The sequence below is a fragment of the Aspergillus caelatus genome, assembly GCF_009193585.1.
Source record: "Aspergillus caelatus strain CBS 763.97 unplaced genomic scaffold BDV27scaffold_334, whole genome shotgun sequence".
NCBI classification, from domain to species: Eukaryota; Fungi; Ascomycota; class Eurotiomycetes; order Eurotiales; family Aspergillaceae; genus Aspergillus; species Aspergillus caelatus.
In genome coordinates this window covers 1-15,745 of record NW_022475597.1, presented here as the reverse complement: position 1 = coordinate 15,745, position 15,745 = coordinate 1, and the positions used below count along the sequence as shown (strand labels likewise).

General features: G+C 47.5%; 8 protein-coding genes across 8 annotated transcripts; 5 read left to right on the top strand and 3 right to left on the bottom strand.

Annotated features, from left to right (window-relative positions):
• Positions 1–533: 533 nt before the first annotated feature.
• Positions 534–4,662, top strand: phoC (putative cyclin dependent kinase inhibitor Pho81). Its single transcript, XM_032077326.1, has 10 exons — positions 534–811; positions 918–1,002; positions 1,063–1,185; positions 1,245–1,295; positions 1,354–1,494; positions 1,559–1,606; positions 1,660–1,677; positions 1,747–4,000; positions 4,059–4,228; positions 4,334–4,662. Coding segments are annotated over exons 1-10 (3,108 nt in total). The 5' UTR covers positions 534–809; the 3' UTR covers positions 4,550–4,662.
• A 315-nt stretch (positions 4,663–4,977) lies between these two features.
• Positions 4,978–6,357, bottom strand: BDV27DRAFT_137731 (uncharacterized protein). Its single transcript, XM_032069060.1, has 2 exons — positions 5,373–6,357; positions 4,978–5,301 (listed from the first exon to the last, which is right to left on the bottom strand). Exons 1-2 carry the CDS (start codon positions 5,968–5,970, stop codon positions 5,150–5,152), a joined length of 750 nt encoding a protein of 249 aa, XP_031921510.1. The 5' UTR covers positions 5,971–6,357; the 3' UTR covers positions 4,978–5,149.
• A 134-nt stretch (positions 6,358–6,491) lies between these two features.
• Positions 6,492–7,757, top strand: BDV27DRAFT_69557 (mitochondrial 54S ribosomal protein uL3m). The gene is made up of 2 exons (XM_032077324.1): positions 6,492–7,375; positions 7,435–7,757. Exons 1-2 carry the CDS (start codon positions 6,583–6,585, stop codon positions 7,530–7,532), a joined length of 891 nt encoding a protein of 296 aa, XP_031921509.1. The 5' UTR covers positions 6,492–6,582; the 3' UTR covers positions 7,533–7,757.
• On the bottom strand, positions 7,742–8,653 carry BDV27DRAFT_69563 (cytochrome c oxidase assembly factor 1 family protein). The gene is made up of 2 exons (XM_032077325.1): positions 8,036–8,653; positions 7,742–7,967 (listed from the first exon to the last, which is right to left on the bottom strand). Exons 1-2 carry the CDS (start codon positions 8,495–8,497, stop codon positions 7,875–7,877), a joined length of 555 nt encoding a protein of 184 aa, XP_031921508.1. The 5' UTR covers positions 8,498–8,653; the 3' UTR covers positions 7,742–7,874.
• On the top strand, positions 8,619–9,638 carry BDV27DRAFT_137725 (uncharacterized protein). Its single transcript, XM_032069059.1, has 4 exons — positions 8,619–8,886; positions 8,940–9,001; positions 9,080–9,407; positions 9,488–9,638. The coding sequence occupies exons 1-4, from the start codon at positions 8,799–8,801 to the stop codon at positions 9,580–9,582; spliced, it is 573 nt and encodes a 190-aa protein (XP_031921507.1). The 5' UTR covers positions 8,619–8,798; the 3' UTR covers positions 9,583–9,638.
• A 110-nt stretch (positions 9,639–9,748) lies between these two features.
• On the bottom strand, positions 9,749–12,317 carry BDV27DRAFT_137724 (putative JmjC domain protein). Its single transcript, XM_032069058.1, has 2 exons — positions 12,073–12,317; positions 9,749–12,012 (listed from the first exon to the last, which is right to left on the bottom strand). Exons 1-2 carry the CDS (start codon positions 12,077–12,079, stop codon positions 9,986–9,988), a joined length of 2,034 nt encoding a protein of 677 aa, XP_031921506.1. The 5' UTR covers positions 12,080–12,317; the 3' UTR covers positions 9,749–9,985.
• Positions 12,318–12,888: 571 nt separating this feature from the next.
• BDV27DRAFT_137722 (putative para-hydroxybenzoate-polyprenyltransferase Coq2) lies at positions 12,889–14,819 on the top strand. The gene has a single exon (XM_032069057.1). It carries the CDS (start codon positions 13,148–13,150, stop codon positions 14,444–14,446), a length of 1,299 nt encoding a protein of 432 aa, XP_031921505.1. The 5' UTR covers positions 12,889–13,147; the 3' UTR covers positions 14,447–14,819.
• Positions 14,820–15,054: 235 nt separating this feature from the next.
• On the top strand, positions 15,055–15,745 carry BDV27DRAFT_137721 (monothiol glutaredoxin GRX5; the record flags this gene model as incomplete). The annotated part of the gene is made up of 3 exons (XM_032069056.1): positions 15,055–15,112; positions 15,205–15,481; positions 15,561–15,745. Coding segments are annotated over exons 1-3 (452 nt in total), but the record flags the coding sequence as incomplete, so codon positions are not given.

Sequence of the window (15,745 nt, the reverse complement as noted above, 5' to 3'; positions counted from 1 at the left end):
GTGATTTTTCCCGAGACGAGTCCTTATTGTTCATGCTGTCCTTCTGATATTCCACTCTAATTCGCTGCTTGCGTTAATGCTCCTGCTACTATAACGACGGCATTGGCTGGGAAACTTTGGCTTTTTTTTCCCTCTTTTCCTCATTCGTCTCCCATCGTTTAACACCTACGCTGTCCGCTGAAGTCGAGTGCCCCGCACCGCCCAGGTCTCTCCTCCAGTGACTGACTCCAGTTGAATGAACGATTACAGACGGCATGCAGTAATAGCCTGAAAGGTAGACTAAGTACCAGCTGGCTACAAGACGAGCATCCCTCCGCACGAACTGCCAATACCCATAGAGACCAAGGGCTCCCTGGAGCGATATTCGTGCTGCTTCTTGTCCTTTGTTTCAGCTAGGTCTCGTGGCTAGCGATTGTGTACAAGACAGTACATGCCCATCTGCTACTCGCGATTACGTTTTGCACGTCCATGCTCCAACAAAAGATTAAAGCACTACAACGGCTGTTACCTGCTTGTCTACTCCCCTTTCGCCCCACTTCGGGTTACGTCCCTTTTTCACTTGCCCACCCCTCCCCTCTACTACATTCTGTTGAAGCATTCGAGAGAGACAATTGCTGCTACCTTTATTCTCTTCCCTCCCTCGCTCCCTCCTCCTCTTCTGTCACTTTACCATATAAGCATTGCAATTGGAACATCCTGGGTACCCGTCCCGACTCCCGTCCTTGTTCAACCTTTAGGCTTTGCCTTATCAGGTGTGAGTGCATCAAGGGACCGGGAGAGTGTCGGCTTCCGCAAAAAAGCTTACCAAGATGTATGTGAATATATTTTCCCATATGAGAGCTGAATTGTGTCACAAGACAACTAGCCGTTAGCGATCTATGGTCTGTAACCTACAAAGCTAACCGTTCCGTTCATAGGAAGTTCGGCAAACAAATCCAGCGCAGACAACTCGACCTTCCTGAATATGCCGCAAGTTTCGTAAATTACAAGGCCCTGAAGAAGGTCGGTACCCAGAGAGGGATCGCAGTGCTAAGAGTTCTGTGGCTAATGTTTAGATGACAGCTCATAAAGCAATTAAGTGCTACGCCGACCATCCCCGCTCAAAGCTCTGCAGGCGCAACTCAAGATGTTCCCGAAGCGCAAGCCGCCCTTCGCGCAAACAAGGAGGTGTTCTTCTTTCGGTTGGTAGGGGCTCGTTAATCGGTGTGTTGAAAGGGGTTCGCGTTGATTAACAACCCATACAGGAAAGGGAAATCGAAAAAGTCAACACATTCTACTTACAAAAAGAAGCCGAGGTTTGTTTTCATATTAGGCACATTTTGGCCCACCGAGTATACTTATCTGGCCTCATAGTTCTCTCTGCGATTGAAAACGCTAGTCGATAAGAAAAGGGTCATTCAATCACGAACAGTACCCAGTTCCAAGGCACCAGCTAATTTTGTTGCCTTATTCGAGGGGTTCCAACAATTCGATGGCGATCTGAACAAGTTGCAAGTGAGCATGTTGTTTCCGACTATCTTGCGCACGGGAGAGTCTAATTTTACCATTTTCAACAAAGCAATTCGTCGAGATCAACGAGACTGCTATGTCAAAGATCCTTAAAAAGGTTCGTGGGTATTTTGGCTTACTAGGGTTCGGGATAGCTAACATATTAGTTAGTGGGATAAAACTTCGAAGGTTCGAGTTACTCATAAACACCTACCCCCATTCAGATTGCGCTTACTGTTTTACTGACCTTTGGATTAGTCACGTATGAAGGAGTTATACCTCCACCGGGCTGTCGAAGTACAGCCCTGTTTCAATCGGGACGTTTTGCGTGATCTATCAGACCGGGCAACAACCGCTCGGCTGGAACTCGAGGCATGGGCAGAAGGCGAGAACATCCATTTCGATGCTGCTCGCCCGGTAGACCGCACTGCAGCTGTTCAACCGTTTGGAGTCGATGAGGAAGATCTTGACCTGCAAATCCTGCAGTCAGCCACTGCTGGTAATCTTCAGACATTGCGTGAGTGGACCGCGAAACTGCAATCATCTCCTGATGCTCGTGAACGCGCGACTCGTACCTTCCTTGCCGCTATCAATGAATTTTCAGACGATGTGTTGGCAGTTCTTCTTGAAAGCGGATTGGTTGATATATACGCTGAAGACGACATCAACGAACGCAACTGTTTGCATGAAGCAGCCATCTCAGGTCGAGGGTTTGTTTTCAAGTCCGGCCTTGCGGCAGGTGTCGATATCTCAAGGTCCGATGTTTACGGCAGACTTCCTCTACACTATGCTTGTATACACGGCCGGGTAGAGATGGTGAAAGATCTATTAGCTGCAGGTCCTCACACCGTCGACGTGATGGACCACGACAATTTTACTCCACTGATTCACAGCATCGTCAAAGGTCAGCTTGCGTGTGCTGAGCAACTTCTTCACAGCAATGCTCGCATTGATCCAGCTTCTGAATCAGACCACATTCCACTGAACCTGGCCTGCCAGCATGGATCGCTTTCAATTGTGGGGATGCTTCTCGAACGACATGCACAATTACTCCCAGATGCAGAAGGCCTCTATCCTCAACATATGGTCGCAAGAGCTTCTCAGTCTCCGCAATTGCTGATAATGCTCAAACAACATGGGGCTGATTTGAACCAGAAAGACAAACTGTACCAATGGACGCCGCTGTTTCATGCTGCGAGTGAAGGCTGCGTTGACTGTCTGCGCGCTCTTCTTGAATTGGGTGTTGATGCGGGTGTTGTAGACGAGAAGGGCCTCGCTGCAATGTATTATGCAGCATGGGAAGGTCACTTGGAGTGCATGCTGCTTCTTTGGTCGCATCGTAGCAATTCTCGTCCACCACAGAAGCCGTTTGATATTCTCAATGGTTTGAGGCTACAAGAAACAGGTCACTTAGCTGGCTCGCATATGGAGGATGCTACGACGACTTTCGATAGTACTGAGGTAGTGGATGGTATACCCGATCTTTCTCTCCCGCCACCAATCATACCTTTACGTCGTTATGGTCATAACTTTTTGGACAAGAAAGTGTTCGTGCAAATACTTTTTGACACCGGAAACTCTGGTTCGATTATCTTTGATCAGGCGGGCCGTCACCCTGCGGCTCGATTAACCATTTCCTCAAAACTTTCTGACTTGATTCCACGCACCATTATGCTTCCCATCCAAGAGGATTCACGATTGATCTCATTTCAGGTAGATAACCTAGAGACATTTGCAGTGGATTTCGAGATATTCCCCACTTTCGGCTCGAAAGTGATTGCGAAGACAGTTGCCCTACCGACTGTATTTAAAGCTGAGATCTCTAGCACTGGCTCGTGTTGCTTGCCGTTATTTGATCCTAGGCTACGGTCAATAGGGCAGCTACGATTTAGCTTCCAAGTGATAAAACCGTACCATGGCGATCCCCTGGAAATCACACACTTTGCTACCTATTGGAAGGCTACAAGTGCCATCGACTCAGAACATAATGGTTTGGTAACAGGGTCGAGCTTGTCTGGAGATCATGTTCAGCTTTTCGTGCAACTCACCAAAGACAGAATACCCGTGCTCTATCCTTGTTTTACAATCCTGCACCATGGCATTGAATTACCTATCTGTCATCTCACATACCCTCAGTTCCAAGCCATCGGTGTTGAGAAAGGCGTGAATCGCTTAGACTTGTTCCAGCATCTTCAGACGCGTGCTATTGATGATTTAGTTCAAGCGCACCGCATGCTAGCATCATCATTCCTATCCCTCAAGGAAGTACTCTTGCACCTGCCTATTGGTGTCAATGTCAATCTCTCGATACTCTATCCCTCGGCTGCTGAAGAGCAAGCGCTGAACATGGTATCTTTAGCTGATGTAAATAGCTTTGCTGATGCCATTCTCACTGTGGTTTTCGATCATGCCCGTGTGTCACGGGATCAGAACCCCGAGTTTATGCGTTCGGTGGTATTTACCTCGTACAACCCTAATGTTTGTGTTGCTCTGAACTGGAAACAACCAAATTGTGAGTATAAAGGTCCCACTAAAACCTATTACATGGTTTGCTAACTTGCATTTCTAAGACCCCGTTCTTCTTTGCAATGATCTAGGTCAAATTCGTGATTTGACGCGAGGTGTTGGATCACTTCCAGACATTAATAGTAGTGGTCGTGCATCGATGTCCATAAAAGAGTCGGCAAGGATAGCGCAAAGCAACAATTTTATGGGCTTGATATGCCGGTCCAGCCTGTTGGTACGTGTCTCTGCCCCTATATGCTTGCTCCCTACGCATCTCCCATTCTTGGTATACTATGCATTATGGTCATCTACTAATACAGAGCTTCTGTGGCTGCTTCAGAACGTTGTACCGGCTCTTGTAGAGACTATTAAGGAACTTGGCCTCGTACTTGTAGCAGATACGTCCGACGAAGTTGAACCTGCAGGCCATAAAGAAGCTCTAGGAGCAGCGAATGCGATGGGTGTTGCCGAATGGGCATACCGAATGCCTGATGGTGTGAACGGTGTGATGAAAGCCAATGGTATTTTGAGATTTAACGATATGATTGACATGTGAGACATCTTTATATACATATTTGATCTTTTCATTCAACTCTGGTGTTGTTAACTTAGGTATATATTAAGGTCTTTATGGCGTGGAAGATAATGGGTCTCTATTGCATGTCTGACTTTCCTTTGCATTTGATTTGTGCCGCTGCTTTGCATTTTCACACCCACCTGTCAAGCATCTAAGTCATCCTTCTGGTCTCATCGAGGTTTCGTACAAACTATAAAAAGGCAAAATGAAAAGGAAAAGGGCGGGAAAAGAAATTGAAAATGAAACGGAGAGGAGGATATACATCCGTTTTCATCTGAATAATACCTTGCCAACTCTGTGCTCCTCTTTTCTCTTTTTTTTTTTTTTTTTTTTGATATATTTTCTTCTTGTGGGCTATTACTTGACGCACCTGTGTTATACGAATACGCAATTGGAAAACATAGGAGTGGAGAGGAACACTTAAAAAGTCATGCACCCCGGGAATCTAGATATAACAGCTAATGTACAATTAAACCGTGAAACTGATCTCTAGTTGACCATTGCTGTGCCACCAAACCATACAGAAAAAGAAAGGTGGGCAGACATGCCTTTCATGTCCTTGAAAAGCAATGGGCCGAATTACATACCCTTCGGTTTACCTTTGACAATATCCCAGCCCCATTGCCGCAAGGCCTTGACAACTTTGGGAGTTATAGCAGCAGTCAGAGGCACACGAATGAATATAAGACTCTTGTGGATTGCATAGGCAAGCGCAACCTGTGTCCATAGACCTGCACAGATAGTAGTTAGTGAACACTCCACACAACGCACGTGCTTGAAGAGTCATGCAAGGATAACATACTCGCCCCTTCATCTAACTTTTTCTCCACCACACTCCCATCCACATCACACTTTGAAGGATCGGCCCTAGGATCTGTCTGCTCATTGAAATGCTCCTCTTGCACACTGGGAAGCACAGTGCCGACTGCACCCTTAAAAGCCTCAACGACTACATGCTCATAATGACCGATTTTCTCCGCCCCAAGGAAGCGAACGGCGGCAAAACAGAACGGGAAATCCATTGCAGACAAGAGTAGATACACCCCCAAGGCGGACCAGCCGTACTCCCGAGAAAGCGCCTTTAACCGCTGTGAGAGCGAACCAGATTGCCCCGACTGCGGTGAGCTGTTTGACCTGGATGAGCTAAAGAATCGACGGAAAACCGGAGCCTGTTGGGTACGAGAAAAGTTCCGCATGTTACTAGACCGGGGTCTTATTCGGCTAGAAAGAAAGCTGTTTTTGTCGGCTGAAAGGGAAAAGGCGCGGCGGAAGGTATTAAAGGAAGCTGGTGGCTGGGTCATCTGGACGTTTGTCCTGGTTAATCTTGACGGTAGCACATGCCACTCAAGACCGGAAGCTTGGGAAAGCCAGCGCGACATAGTGAGATGTCTCAAAGACATGGCTAGTGGGTATAGAAGACACCGGGGTTTCTATTCAAAAGGTCAAAGTCTGGATGGGTGCTTGCAGGGTTCGTATGTTTCTTTTTCTTTGGCAAAAAAAAGAAGGCACCCACAAATTTAATCGTGCTCTATCTGCAAGTCTATAAAGTTGGCAAAAAGCTAGTAATGCGACGCTAAAATATAAGAAAGGAGGAAGGCGGCGCCAGGACAATTGTAGTGGTGACGTTCCAGATAGCAAGCAGATCGCAAAATTATTCCATGAATGTTCGGCGGTCGGTGTGCCGGTATGTCCGGTACGTCCGGTGCACGGGATACCTAGTATAACACAGCAGGAGCACTGCCAGGGCTGCATAGTACTGAATGCCAGGAAGGTTGAAAGCAGCTGCCCAATTTCCACTATGTATTGTATAAATTAAATGCTATTTTCCAGCGGTAGAGCATACGCGGACAGAGGTAGTTCGAAGTGAGTATGTGCCTTACGTATTAGGCACTCATGATGAGTGCTCACCGCCCTAGATACTCTTCTCTGCGCGTAGTCATAAAAATCTCGGAGACGGCCGAGTTCATCGGTCTCATTCAAGAAGTGCCCCTTTAGGCAACTTTTGTTCCGTCATGGCACCTCGTCTACCGGGTCGGTTATTACAGTCTCCTCTATTTATTTGGGCTTCCCATTCAATAAATCGCAGCAATGCCCCGATCCGGTCGTTTGGCATCAGGTCATTAAACCCTCCGAAGACCTCCCGGTTCAATGTCGGATCCGATCTCCCAGTGCTCAAATCGACACCAACAGCAGCTCTAGAACGCAAAGCAGACACGCTGCCCCCCAGAACTGGAGCCATCACTATCAAGAAAGGGATGACTGCCCTCTACGATGCAGAGACAGGGAAGCGAATCGCGTGCACCGTCCTTCAGCTGGACCGACTGGAAGTCATCTCGCATAAGACACGGCAACAACATGGTTACTTTGCTGTCCAAGTTGGTTCTGGCTGGAAACACCCTAGTAATCTCACCAAGTCACTTCTAGGGCACTTCTCTGTTAATGGTATCTCTCCGAAACGGCACATCTTTGAGTTCCGAGTGCGGGACGAAAATGGCCTCCTGCCCGTCGGTCAGGCAATCAATGCGGACTGGTTCCAGGAAGGCCAATATGTCGATGCTCGATCAAACACAAAGGGAAAGGGATTTGCTGGTGTGATGAAAAGACATGGGTTTGGTGGTCAAGATCGAAGCCATGGCGTCAGTTTAACACATCGCTCTCTTGGTTCTGCGGGTCCCAGTCAAGGCGGTGGATCCAGAGTGTATCCTGGGAAGAAGATGGCAGGAAATATGGGCAATGAGCAGAATACGGTACAAAACCTGAAGGTTCTCAAGGTTGACTCGCAAAATGGGATTGTTGTTGTCAACGGTAGGATTCCTCTACTCCTAGGTGCATTGGGCTATGCTAATTTGGCTATTCCTCGTCAGGCGCTGTCAGCGGGCCGAAAGGCTGCATCGTCAGGATCCAAGATGCCATCAAGAAACCATGGCCCGAAGTCGTATCCCCATCTGAATCAGTTCTGTAACCTAATAGATGGTTGGTTTGCTTCTGAGAATGTACTATTACAATATATCGTTTCACAAAGCGGCGTCTGTATATGATACATAAATGATATCCTGTTATCCTTTTCTCTCTCCCTATTTCATTCCCATCAATGAAATTTCCCTCGGGTCTGTCCCTGCGGCCTTTGTACTCTGAAGTACCGTCGCTCCGTACCGGAATGGAGTGAAGGAGCCAAAAGTGCCATGGCCCCGGCGCTTACATGCCTAGATTAGTGCACGGAGAGCTTCAAGATATACAATGATGAAAGTGCTGCACAATACCACGCATATGCAAGGATGCAGCTTCCAGGGGAACTTGATGGTAATTAGTCGTGCTGACGAAATGGGTCACTAGCGCTGTCAAGGAGCTGAACGACGGTGCCATCCTCCGTCTCTAGACTCCATTCCTCAGTACGAAACTGGAACAAAACTGTTAGAGGAGCACTATCGGATAAAGAAGGGGACAGTGTGTTTGTTTATAACGAACATAGCTCATTCGGTCTGGCCTGATGCTGCGGAACCTCATTGTACCCTGCGACTTTGTTCCTTTGACCCTGAAGGATATGTCGATACGTCCATGTAGCTGATTCATTTCCCCACTGATCCATGGTATCTTTTGAGCAAAGTAAATCTCATCGCCCAGGATTTCGCGAGCACGCGGGGAGGTGCGAAGAGCATAAAGGGTACTGCTAACCACGCTTGAAGACGACTTCTGGTAGTTGAAAATCCCTAGCATCGCAGCTCCGACAGCGATAGCAAATATTGGTAAGGTCCGCATCCACCGTCGGTCCTTGTTTACAGAGGGCAGTTCGCGGTCTGCCCGTCGTTCCATCAAAGGGCCCGAGTTGGCGTGCGGGGCAGGAGTGAGATTGCGACGAAGAAAAGTCCGGCCAGGAGAGAATGGGGTTCGCACGGCGTTAATGCGCCGCAGCGCAATATGCAGAGCCATTTCTGGGTAAAGACAAGTCCAGATGGCTAGCTAACTGATATGATACAAAGGCGAGCTTAGTCATATATTAATTGCATGGGCACGACGATAGTAGATCATGATATGTTAGCAACCTAGCAGTTCCTTTCGGGGCAGATGTGGCCTGTGGAGCGGAGAGGAACAACCAAACAAGACAAACTGCGGAGGTAGAAATGATGACCTAGCAATATATAGAGTATGTAATGTCATCTTCCGTTGTACATACAACTTGAAGGGCGATTTGTCACTGTGCAACTCTTAGAGGACAACACTACCTGGACCCATGGCAACTGCACGGCTGCGCAAGGTGTTTCGTTATCCTGATGATTCGGGTGATGATGAGCATGAACGTGAAGAGCTAGACGAGGAGGGTATGTTATGGACATGTTAGACTCAATACAATTTTCCACTAACAATTTCGCAGAGCAGGAGTTAGTGATAGAACGCTTGCGAGCGCAAAATAATAAGCGCAATGCAGAATATACTGTAAATGCCTCTCTTCAGAAGTTGTCACTCTGAGCATTGCTAAACGTGAAACTCAAACTTGGTACCTTAATCAAATAGGTTACCTTCGCTGCCATCCCAATATTATCGATCTCACTTTTCATTCCGTCAGTGATTCGGCAAGGCTCAGGCTTACAGGAGCGCTTTCTTTCATTCTTAAGCATTCTTTCGTTGATAGCCACGGCATACACTATGAAGTACTTCCCCTTCCAGCGCCCAGATCTGAAGGGCAAAGGATCCATGCGAGGTTCAGGTACCCTCACCCACCTTCGGAAGTTTATTCTCCCTGTAAATACCGCAATATGTGGCCTGTTGCTATTAGTGTGGCTCTTCTCCCCTGTAGAACCACCTCGCGATAGACAGCCAAAAACATATATTGTTCCCGGAGGTGAGTGTTTCTTAGTTATGCCTCTCAATATGGTCGCAGCCGTTTCTTCAGGAAAATGGAAATAACTTTATATATTGCAGGAATGCTTGCAATCATCATGTTGGCGCGGAAAATGATGGTCTCTGTTGACCTTAAACACCTTGAGGATCTCCGATACGGGTATAAAGGAGTTTAGGGCTTATGGCATAGCTACTGATTGCACTAATCATATACAATTAGCACTCAATTTTCTCTTTTCTTCATACCTTTCGCCCTCCCTTGCCGCTCCTTCTCGTCTTGTACAGTTGCAACTAACTAGATATTCACGATGCTCTCTTCATTGTCTAGGACCAAAGCTTCGTGGATGCCCGAGGTCATCCGTGTCTCATTCTTCTTCAAATGGTATCAGTATTGGATAGTGATGCCAAATAGTCCAATGACTTCAGCCACTCCATCCGCCAATAAAGAGATCATAGGGGGGTTAAAAAAATTAAGATAGATCTTTCCTAATACATTATTAGATCCATATCACCATTCCAGGTGTCCTTTCTTGTCATGTCTGCGGCGCTTCCTGCCTTTCCCACGCGAATCTGCACATGTCACTGACTGGATTCCGGCGGAGCGAGGAAAGATCCATCTAATTTCTCCAGTGCAGGATCAACGGGTATGTCTCTATAGTCCTTGAAGTACCCAGTCGTAGGGGAAGTCAATTGGACACTCTCTGGATACTCGCTCACCGCCTGGGGGAACTCTAGCTCAATACAATTATCAACCAAGGCTTTGCTGCGCTTCTCATCTGCCTCTTTCTGATGTCTTTTCAGTCGACCTACTTCATCATCACCAGCCTTCTTCAACCATCGGAGGTTGGACTGACGGAAATCCACCAAACTTTCCACGCTGCGCGGATCTGCTACCTTCCTGGTGTCGTGGCCCAATAAAGTGCATCTTGGTTCGTAAGGATTCATGGTCGGATCTCGACGGCATGCGGCGCAACTGCAAATTTTCTGACATCTAGGACACATCCAGCGATACATCTCCATGGTATCCTGTGGTTTGATATTAAAGGCCCTGAAGAGACTACCATAGCAGTAACTCAAGTTGCAGTATGAGCATGAGGCGAGCTTCCACGTAGGTTCAGCACACTTGCAAATATGGCATCGGCCACCACTTGTGTATGTATTGCTTTTGTGAGTTTTCCTTCGCTTCCGAGTAGGGGTAGCATTCTCCGAACCACTGTTCTTTTCCTCTATTCGCTGACGGACCGGATTTGTGACATCGACCCAAGGGCGACGTTTCATCTGCTCATGGCATATCTCAGCTAGAGATTTTTTGCCCAGCTGGGCACTCTTCGCGGGGAGACATGGGTATTTATCACTCCTAGCCTCGGCGAACCTTAGTAGTTGCTGCCTCCACTTCTCATACTTTCCGGTCAGTTCACTCCAACGGAACTGCTCAACCCACTTTAATTTTGATACACAAGCACAGCTTCTGCCCATGGTATAGCACTCCATGCAAATGTCGTAAGTATCATCTCCCTCACCAATGCACCAGGGGCAAGTCAAAAACCTATTGAATATGTTGCCTCGACAATATGAGCAAGTAATATTGCTATCGAAAGGAACGTATTCAAAATCCTTTCCTTTCGGTGGATCATGCGAAAAACTCTCGGAAAGCAGGATATGGGTATAAAGTTCAAATAAAAGCTCGAAATCCTCTAGCAGCAATTGCACTCGAAGGCCCCAAACGCCGATGTCGCCCATCTCACAAAGAAGATCAGAATAGTAATTGAGCGAGTAAAAGACAATGGCCTTATTTTTGTACTGCTCGTCGCGACATACCATTCTAGCATGTGGGAGCGCCTCAAACAAGGCCAATTCTAATGTTTTTGCAATAGTTCGATTCCATGCTACTTTCATCGTTCTCGTTCCACGGTTCCACACCTGGTGTGCGGCTAGTGGAGGAACCAAAAGAAAATCCCCCGGTCTTTGTTCGACAACATACGTTTTGAACGGGGCCGCTTTCCATGCATTAATCTGGGCAAAGTGATCCTCGATATCAATATCATGTCCCAGCGTAGACATCCAGTACTCAGCTACGACGTGGCGATCTTTGCTCTCAGTCATGAACCAGATGGAAGACCCTGGCTTGGTTGCTTTCCCGTATTCAACAGAACCATCAGATGCTTCAACCATTATGTTCTGTCCAAGGCTGGCGCACATCTCCTGGTGAGCTGGGGTGTAAGTCCCTTCGTGACCAATATAGCACATCAAGTTTTCAGCACGCATGAAGGGCGGAAGACAGCTCATGAGGTCCCCGGCCTTGGCAATAGGCCTCCCCGAAGCTGACCGTGCCAATAGTTCGTTGTTTGACGATAATGTCTTCGCTCCGGGGCCTTCGAACATCTCCGGTAACTTGTTTAGATAGAACAACGGAGGAGGAATAAGCTGTTTGAGGTGGTCATGCCATTTTTTGGGGCAGTCGATATCCTTAAGATAAATCCTCTGACGATTTGGATCTTTGTAGTTACGAGTAGTCCATTGATTCGTAAGGAGATGCATATTCTTCAAATAATGCCCAATAGTAAGTGGAAGGTCAGTTTTTGTCGTGAGATTCCGAGCAAATTCCGCTTCATATAAATTACGGTCAGACAACAGGCTGCGCACGCGGGGCTGGAAGGGTTACTCACTCTTCATTGAATAGTGACTCCTCAGCCATTTCTCGGAGAATATAGAACTGTCAAGCCTCTGGTTAAACCCTTCGATAACTAGGGGCTTTCCGCCCAGAACAACATGAAGCCACACGAGCTTCTCGAAGTTCTCCAGGCCATTCGCATCAATTGCATCGCAATGTATCCTAGCTACATATTCGAAATTTGGCGTCGAGTCTACTAAGTTCGCAATATCCAGGTCTGGAGAAATGGGCTCAAAGGCCGCCCGGGGCCGTTGAGCAGGCATCTTAGTAACTCCCAATAAAATCTAAGGTTGGAACAACGAAGTAGCAAGAAGGTTGGCGCCTCTCCATGTGATTTCCAATAAAAATCAAAGTATATCACAGTAAATCACCATAAGGCCTGGCAGAAGTGCATTTTCTAAGATTGGAAAGCCTTGAATCACTCAAACCAGCACGATATGGGCCCTTGCACAGTGATCCGGAGATGCAAGGCGGAGCAACAGCAGGATTTAGTGGTAATCGTCTTCGGCGTCGTAGTTCAAAGAAGTATTTGCCATATCAAACCCCACAAATGCTGAGAGGCGCAGAAGTTGACGATCATGACAGAGCAAAGTGAGGGAAGGTTTGATTGCAAGTAGACATAGAAAGCAAGATTGTGAAGCAGCAAATCGTCAAGTTCCCACAATCGCGATACCCAAGAGCTTCTCTGCATGACGGTCAAGTAGGTACCCGCTGCGCCTTCCTGCATTCGGTTAGACCTGAATATTGTCACTGTGGGTCATCCGTCCATTAGAGAAGGGAAAAGATTCTGGATCCTGATACTGCATAGAATGCTTAGACCACTGGAGTCGCACACAACCCTTGAAAAGACACTGAAACCCTATACAGCTAAAGGAACACTGACCTACAGGCTGACGTCTGTGAGGGCATTCCTGCACCAGCCATCTGAACGAGTGCAGCGCAGCAATCTGACCCTGCTTACTTCTCTCACCAAGATGAACTTCAATTGACCTACCCACTAAAGCATCGAAGAAAAGCTCTTGGTATTTCGCTACAGTCGATTTCTATAGACCACCTGATAGCCTTGAAAAATGGGGTTTACTACTCGTGTCGCCATGCATTGGAGTATGCAATCACGCAGATGCTTGGAAGTAAGAACAGTTCGTCACAACAGGCGTGATTTGGCGTACCTTCGACATAGTCTCTCCCCTCGCTTTATTTCGGGCTATTATACTTGGCAGAGGTCTGCCCTTCTTGCTACACCCCAGCCCACTACACAAGCAGGATCGGCATTAAGAAGGTTCAATTCTCACATACCGTACACATCACCATCAGCTACCAAATCACCCGATACAGCAGAACCGGCCTCGGTAACTCATTACACTCCACCTAAGACAGGACTTGTTGCCTCTCTTCCTCAGTCTTGGATACCGTACGCCGAACTGATACGCCTTGACAACCCTACTGGCACATACTATCTTTTCTTCCCATGCGCATTCTCGACACTTCTCGCGGCGCCAATGACACCGTCGACCCCTTTTCAAGTTCTTGGGACGATGGGGCTGTTTCTAGCGGGAGCTTTGGTCATGCGAGGTGCGGGTTGTACAATCAATGATTTGTGGGATAGGAATTTGGATCCACATGTTGAACGCACCAAATTTCGGCCGATCGCTAGAAGGGCAGTCTCCCCGCGCAAAGCTGTAGTGTTCACTGGGATGCAGTTGCTGGCGGGATTGGGCATTCTTCTTCAGTTCCCAACGCTGTGTCTTTGGTATGGGATACCTAGTCTGCTTCTTGTGACGACTTACCCCCTTGCAAAGCGCATCACGTACTACCCGCAAGCCGTTCTGGGCCTAACATTTTCATGGGGTGCGATGATGGGGTTTCCTGCGCTGGGCATAGATCTTCTCAGCAACAATTCTGCCTTGGAGTCAGCAGCAGCACTCTATTCTAGCTGTATCGCTTGGACAATCCTGTACGATATGATCTACGCCCATATGGACATAAAAGATGATGTAGCGGCAGGTATCAAGTCTATCGCTCTTCGTCATGAACACAATACAAAAACTGTTCTTTCTGCTCTAGCAGTTGTCCAAGTGGCATTGCTTGCTGCAGCGGGCGTGTCGGCTGGCGCTGGTCCTATCTTCTTTATTGGCAGCTGTGGTAGCGCGGCTCTTTCTCTTGGAATTATGATATGGAGGGTTCAGCTAAAAAATGTCCAGAATTGCTGGTGGTGGTTCAAGAATGGTTGTTTGCTCACTGGAGGTGGCATTACCATGGGTATGTTGTTTGACTATATAGCGCGTGCGACTGGTTTGGGCGGGAAGGATACAAGATCACCCCAAGTGATCACAGACGCAACTCCTAAATCCAATGGAGAGCTCAGCTGATCGGCCAATATTGTAGCATTAGATTATTGTGTTTAGACATATCTAGGACCTTGCTCTCAATGCGGCAAGGGAAGGAAATCCCCAGCTCAAATTAAGTCTATACTTAACACTCGGTGTTAGTATCTTGCTTGCGTCACTCACTTGTCGGTCTCACAGCACGCTTCGTGAGTCTCCAATAACCTAGTCACCGGGTCTTGCGTATTCTTGGAGCGAAGAGGCTCCTCGTAGTGAGCGGTCTACCACCTGATCCACTTGCGATCATCCTCTTGTTTCCGATAAGCCGGATTATTTATCGTTCCTATTACCATCGAATCCTTGGCCATAATGAGATGGCTAGACAGCCGCGGACTCGGGCAGGGTGCTACTACTGTATATCATTAGCTGCCCTGACTAAATTGCGCTAGGCACTTCAAGAGTACATAGGGTACTACAAGTGGCACCGCGGTACGGAGTACTACTTGCTCGCTGGTACCTGGAATTGGGTGCTGACAAAAGCGGAATAGAACTGAATGGTGACGTTGACCGCATGATTGGCTGCTGCTTAGTGAGCCAAGTCTTAGTAGCATGACGGGTAGTACCCAGCATTTATAATCTTACTACTAGTAGACAAAAGTATCTGATGTGCTAGCACCTCCAAAAATGTTCTCAAGAGCGGCTTTCTCGTCGGTAAGGTCAACCCATGCTTCATGCTTTATTCATGAATATCACACTCAGCTGATTACCCATGACCTTTCACAAGCTGACGCAGACCGAAACAGGCATTCCGACCGCTTTCGCGGCCACAGTCGCTGTCACTGCGACCCTATGGTGTTCAATTACCATCTACCCTTTACGCTCGACTACTCTCTTCTGAGACGAAATCGGCAATTGATAAAGCCATTGCATCTGCCCCAGTTGTCCTTTTCATGAAGGGTACCCCCGAAACTCCTCAGTGTGGCTTTTCGCGAGCAAGTATCCAGATCTTAGGCTTGCAAGGGGTTGATCCGAAGAAGTTTGTCGCATTCAACGTGCTGGAGGATGCTGAATTGCGTCAGGGTATGTCCTGGCATTGAAACTCGCAGGATCGTTGACGCTTCAATTGGGTTCACGTTCATTAACTAGTGTTTCTGTTTAGGTATCAAAGAATACTCCGACTGGCCAACCATCCCACAGTTATATTTGGATAAGGAGTTTGTTGGTGGCTGTGATATTCTGATGTCGATGCATCAAAACGGGGAGCTCGCAAAGTTGCTTGAAGAGAAGAATGTCCTGGTGGCAGCTGACTAACTCGAAGCATAGTGCTCAGGTCAAAAAAGACAA